The sequence below is a fragment of the Neomonachus schauinslandi genome, chromosome 4 (assembly GCF_002201575.2).
Source record: "Neomonachus schauinslandi chromosome 4, ASM220157v2, whole genome shotgun sequence".
Classification (NCBI taxonomy): Eukaryota; Metazoa; Chordata; class Mammalia; order Carnivora; family Phocidae; genus Neomonachus; species Neomonachus schauinslandi.
The window spans coordinates 63,824,648-63,831,207 of NC_058406.1; the positions used below are offsets into that span (position 1 = coordinate 63,824,648).

The 6,560-nt window shown below is 36.8% G+C and overlaps 1 protein-coding gene across 1 annotated transcript in view; it reads left to right on the forward strand.

The window, feature by feature from the left end:
- GIPC2 (GIPC PDZ domain containing family member 2) overlaps positions 1-1,108 on the forward strand; it is a 69,897-nt gene extending 68,789 nt beyond the window's left edge. Inside the window, exon 6 of the mRNA XM_021678136.1 lies at positions 963-1,108. Coding sequence (XP_021533811.1) covers positions 963-1,108 — 146 coding nt within the window. The remainder of the gene's footprint in view (positions 1-962) is intronic.
- Positions 1,109-6,560: the final 5,452 nt, after the last annotated feature.

The following is a 6,560-nucleotide window of genomic DNA, read 5'->3' on the forward strand; positions in this document are numbered from 1 at the left end:
GGCCACATCTCCTCCTTTCCCTTTAACCTGTGTTAGTACAGAACTGTTTGAGACAAGGTGCAGTCCTTAAATGCTCTTAAGAGCCCTAGTGGATTTTAGCTGAAAGACCAGACCTCTTGGTTCATTCAGAGAAATCCTACAACTGTTGAATTGTTCAGCCTTAACCTGGGAGGAAAGGAGATGCTGAGCTTTGGTGTTTCTTTTTTACCTGAAGGTTCTTTACCCAAGTCCTAAATCACATCCACACCGTCTCTTTCCAGTTGCTGGTGCTTATAAGGGACTGAGAACAAAACAGCCAAGCCTCATGGGCTCCCAGCCAGTTGGGGCAGGTCCCATGGGAATGTGTACTCCTGAAGATGCTGGTTCTCCAGACATAAGAACTGGGGCTTGGCAATTTACTAGAAAAACAGAACAAGAGCACCACTTTCACTTTCTATCTCAAACTAGAAAGGGGCTCAGGAAAAGTTACCTCGATTCCATGAGTAGACCGATATCTTCTTCTCCCTACCTTGATTTTCCCGTTGCCAACTTGTATCCTTTGTCTTTGTTTTTTGGAGGATTGGGGAGTACTAGGTTCCATCATAGTTTGGTGTGGGGTGCTGGTAGAAGGGGCAGAGAGAGCTAGTGACTGTGGGCAGGTGGAAGAGGTATGATGTACTCTGAGATTCCTGGCAGGGTTACCCACAGGGTTTCCTTTCTGGAGCCAGAGGAGTACCAGTAGTTCTTCACTGATGGGTTCCAAGGTGGAGGAGAGGCCAGGGGTGGCAAATCTGGGTGCAGTGGACAGACTGTTTAAAAATGTATTTGCTACCCTGATAGATGATAGTATGTTACTGTTATAGCTTGTACTACAAATAGAGCTATGCATGTTACATGTAGAAAGTAATTTTTCTGCTGCCATTTTTCTCAGTTCTCTGATGCTGTCTCGTGTATCATTAATATTTAAAAATTGTTTTTGATAGCTACCACAATATTTGAAGCTGGAAAGGACAAAGGTAATCCAGATGAATTTGCTGTGGCACTCGACGAAACTCTCGGAGACTTTGCGTTCCCAGATGAATTTGTCTTTGATGTTTGGGGAGTCATTGGTGATGTGAAACGAAAATGATGATGACGTGGATGATCCATCTCTGGAGAAATGAACCATTCTTTTTAAAAAAATCCATAAGATCTGTTTTTAGACACTGTTACAGACTCTGGTTTGGTCTTATGTGTATGGAATACATTCTTTGAAATATAATTTTGGTTTGTGGGTACCTTTTAATGCGGTTGCAGATGTGGTATGCTTAAATCACCTAAAATATGATCAATTTTAATATTCATTCAAGAATCTTTTTAAAGTAAGTTTTAGGGAGTATTTCTAGAGAGAGAATTTTGCTCCCTATTAACATCTGTGTTTTCTTTTCCACATGTAAGTAGCTGATTGCAGTAGCTCTGTAGCTCATTTTTAATATCTTAATGCAGTGAAACTGGGATTAGAGTATGATTTGCATCTGAGCATCTTCATTTTGTTATACCAGCCTGATCTGGATATGTTCAGGCAGTGAAGTGTGAATTATGACCACTATGGGTCTAGAAAGCATTGTTTCTTTAATCCACTGAGTAAGGGGAGGACGATTCCTAAAGCCTCTTGATGTCTATGGCCTACTTTCTTCATAAAACAAGGGTTGATTGACTTTTATTTTTTTGCTTCTTTGTAATTCCTCCTTTTAAAAAACTTGTTAAAATCTATTATACTGTGTATGTATTTGCCTGTGTGGAAGAAGGGTGGAAAAGGCAGATAGGGTAGAAACCACTTAAATTTGATTTTTTTAAAGCAGTTCTTAAACCATTCTTTTTCCACTCATACCCACTGTTATGTTACCCTTTATAAGCACTCCAGGGAAGGTTTTTATAGTCTTTGTAAAACTTTTCTTTTGAAAGATATTTACTCAGAAAATAACTATGTTTGAGAACTTTTTTTTTTAGGTGAAAGAGCAATGCTTTTAAGTCTCCTAAACTTTAGAGGAGATACTATCAGAAATCAGTTTCCCCCAGTGGAAATGAAGGAGGACGGGAGGAATTGAGAAAATATATTAGTCTATTATTTTAGAGTTCTAACATACTTTCTCTAAAACCTTACATTATTGAGAAAATTGAGGGCAAATGACTGTCTTATCACTCTTATTTGACATTTTATGGATGTCAGAGAATAGAAATGAATGGTTTCAACATAGATCACTTAATAAGGCAGTGTATGGTGTGACCAAGCATTCTTTTAAAGTGTTGGCTGGAAAATGCTGTGTGCTGCCATGGTAATCAGAAATAATGACCCGCGAGGGCTGTATTCCAGGAAATCAGGAGCAGTTCCCTTTTCATGGTGAGTTAATGCTTAGATAACTGTTGTTTTCTGGTGCAACTTTACTTTTACTGACATCCTCTCCTCTTTCACATAAGTATAATGCTTTGAAGCAGATACTCTTTGTCTCATTAATCTGAGACCTGTACAGAAGCCCTGTTTTAGTCATTAATGTGTAACTAAAGGAGTTTATAGAACATGGATTCTCTTAATGCGCTTGCCCGTCATTTGAAAATGGGACCCAGCTCAGGCTGTAATTTGTTGTTACTTGTTTCATGGATTTCTTTCGGAGCTCCCTAAGTATCTATTAATTCTTTTTAAAAAAAAATTTTAATTTTTTAATTTTTATTTTAAGGTATCTACCGATTCTTAATACCACCTCTCTTAGAAGGACACACAAAGAGTTGATACTTTGAAAGGTGAGAAAGTTGAGGCCCATAAAAGCACTTTAGTTTAACAAAAATAGTTTCCTGGCACTAGATGTTAGATTTGAAATGATGAGTCCTTATTTATTGTTGATATCTTTTTCTCCTTCCTTTTTGGGCATGCAGGAAGATTGACACTGATTCTCTGTGATTTATGGAATCTCATATTCACAAACTGAGTTGTGCTCACCATGATTTTTCTGGAATTTTGATGTGTAAGGTACCAGTGTCCATGTACAGCGGTAACTCTACTTGCCTGTTAGGGTTAAATAGTAGTTACCATCATTCAGGGCTTCACCTGAGCACAGGTACTTTAATCCTAATAGGTTTTTCCTTGAAATGTCTTTGTCTCTCACCTCTATTGCTTAGCTGATAACAAGGTCAGTTTCTTTATGTCATTTTGTTCCCTCCCTGAAAATGTATCCGTTTGTGAACTTTGTGCCCTTCGGTAACTCTCGGTGCACAGAAAGAGCAGGGTCTCATTTTAGTTGTCACCGTCTACAATGTGGGCTACCCTTCTGCTACTACAATGAGAACAGTCTTTTTTTTTTTTTTTTATTCCCATTAAACATGCTATTTCATTGATACCACCAAACATTTCCAGAAGGCCTCTCTCATTTTCTTTTGTTCTACAGGAGTTTTTTTTTCCCCCCAGTGGAGGAGGAGGAGTTTATTCTTGATTTCCCTCCATGCAAAATTTCATCTTTTAGGGGCCGCTAAGCACACACCATATATTTTCTCTGTGGCAGAGTATGCAGGTGGGGACTGCATGTTGGGCTCGATGGGGCCTTGAATATTGCTTGCCCCTGATCAAGTGTACATATTCTGATGATTATAAATAGGTACATTTTGGGTTTCTGTGATGTTTCAAAAATATAATTATATAATTACATGATGTGAAACTTTAAGAATTCAATTATAAGAGCAGTAATCAGTTAACCTGTACTTGGGACGACTGTATCCAATATTGTAATGTAAACAGGTAATTAGAAATAATTTTGCCAAATGACTAATTTGCTGTATTTCCCCCTATAACTTTAACAAATAGAGATTTTCCAAGTGAAGCACACTTTCTTTAGGTCCATGTTATTGCTAGACCTTCATCAAGTCTAGAGAGAGCCTTCCTGGCATCCTTTAGTTATCATTGCCTATCTAGCATAGAAGCAAAATGAATTTCATCTGCAAATAGAGTTTTCAAAATAATGGTTCTTCTAAATAGGGCACAGTTATCTGCCAAAGATGTAAAAGATCGATCATATAATGACCCTTTCACCCTCTGATACATCTAAAAATATATGGATACTGATAGCATTGTTATTATTCTGCTGGAAGTAATGGGTTAGAAGGACAGTCGGTGTTTTACCCAAGCTATGAGTGAATAAAAAGATAGGAGATGCGGGATGCCTGGGTGGCTTAGTTGGTTAAGCGTCTGCCTCCAGCTCAGGTCATGATCCCAGGGTCCTGGGATCGAGTCCCGCATCGGGCTCCCTGCTCTGCGGGGAGCCTGCTTCTCCCTCTGCCTTTGCCTCTCTCTCTCTCATGAATAAATAAATAAAATCTTAAAAAAAAAAAAAAAAAAGATGCTGTTCAGCTCACTGTCCCAAGAACCAGTGCTCTGTGTAAAATGCACATTTATTAACTTCTTGACACAGATTGAAAGGGACATCAGCGTAATTACAAGTCCCTTACACATATCATGGTTATAAAATGTTTCTAAGATTGTGAAGTGTACAAATGTCACAGTCTGTCCCTACCTCTTACCTGAAATCCTACTTCTAAGAAATGACTCAGGGTTATTATCTGCTGGGAGGGTGAAAATTGAATGTGACATCTTTATCTCAATTTGAGACATTAAGCCTCTATAAAACTTACGTAGAGCCATAGATCTTTTTAAAGCAGTAACAAAGAAAATGAAACTTTCTGATAGTTTTAAATAAACATTTTATATTTTGAACTGTTCATGCCATGCAATGATATTGACTATATGTAGGTAAAATAATCTGTTTTTTGGGGGGAAAAAAACACTTTTGTCTTTTGTAAAAATCATAGCATATACTTTAAAATGTTTTTTGAGATTGAATTTTGGAAATTTATTAATTTGTGAAATTACAACATTTTATTTAAAACTTTATTTAGAACAAGTATTTCTACTTGTAGATTGTATAAATGTTTATGTATTGATCAAAAAGTGAATTATTGTAAAGGTATAATTTATAATATTTAAAATGTAACTCCTTAAAATAACCTTTTCATGAAAAAAATGAATGTTTTTATGAAAAAATTTGGGGTTTTAAATGTTTGGCTTTTTAATTTTATTTAAATAAATGATTCAGGGGATAACATGTAATTGTTTAGGCCTCTATTTTTTTTTTTATTTTTAAAGATTTTTTTTATTAGAGAGCACAGGGTGGGGGATGGGCAGAAGGAGAGGGAGAAGCAGACTTCCTGCTAAGAAGGAGCCAGACATGGGGCTCAATCCCAGGACACTGAGATCATGACCTGAGCCGAAGGCAGACCCTTAACCAGCTGAGCCATCCAGGTGCCCTGACCTTTATGTTTTTAATACATTTTTGATATATAGTTTTTTCTCTGTGTATTTCATATGAAGTATAACCTCTAAGGTCTCTTAGTTTTAAAATTCCAAAATTATATGTTTTGATTCAGTAAAAATATATGAGATATGCACTGCCAGAGTACTCTAAGGTAAAATAGTCATAAGCTATTTCTGTTTATAAAATAGAGGTTTAGCCGGGGTGACATTTTTCTTCTTCATTCAGCCAATTTTATGGCAGTAGTTTCCAAACAATACTGTGTAGAAGAAATATCAGCCTGTAGCTCTTAGGTGGTTATGCCTTTTGGATTCATTATCTCTTTGATGCATTTTGAAGGCCCTATCAGAGCTATTAGAAATCCTTAAAAATATGCTAATTCCATATGTTTGGGGGTGGGGTCCAGGAATCTGCATTTTGACCCATCCTCCAGATGATTCCAATGGAAGTGAATCCTAAACCTTTACTTTGAGGTCCCCGACAGTCAGGACCAGCACTGGGTAGGAACAATAGACATGTCTTCAAGAACTCACCATCTGTCAAGATAGAGACTTAAAAGAGTTCTCCAAGAAAATTAGGTAAGTGCTAAAATGGATGTAAAACCATATGGGAAGAAGCTATGTATGACACTAAGATTTCTTTTAATTTTACCAAGTGGGTGATTTTCTAAATGTAAATTGGTATGCTAGAAGAATTTGTTCTTGCAGAAGTAGACTTCCCAATTGGTGCACTATGGATTAATCCATGTGATAGTTTTGCCTTTGTTTACATGCAATATTTGATGCTTAACATTGATACAAATAAATATTGGCTATTTATCTTGCCCTTATTAGGTATTCTCTTCTAGTTTTATAGATGAGGACCCTCTTAGACAATGGTTTTTATTTTTTTTTAATTTTTAATTTTTTTTTTTAAAGATTTTATTTATTTATTTGAGAGAGAGAGAGAATGAGAGACAGCATGAGAAGGAGGACGGTCAGAGGGAGAAGCAGACTCCCTGCTGAGCAGGGAGCCCGATGCGGGACTCGATCCCGGGACTCCAGGATCATGACCTGAGCGAAGGCAGTCACTTAACCAACTGAGCCACCCAGGTGCCCCTAGACAATATTTATTTATTTATTTATTTATTTATTTATTTATTTAGGTGTTGTCCACTTCCTATAGAACATTTCCAGTTTTTAAAATTTTTATTTTTTATTATGTTAATCACCATACATTACATCATTAGTTTTTGATGTAGTGTTCCAT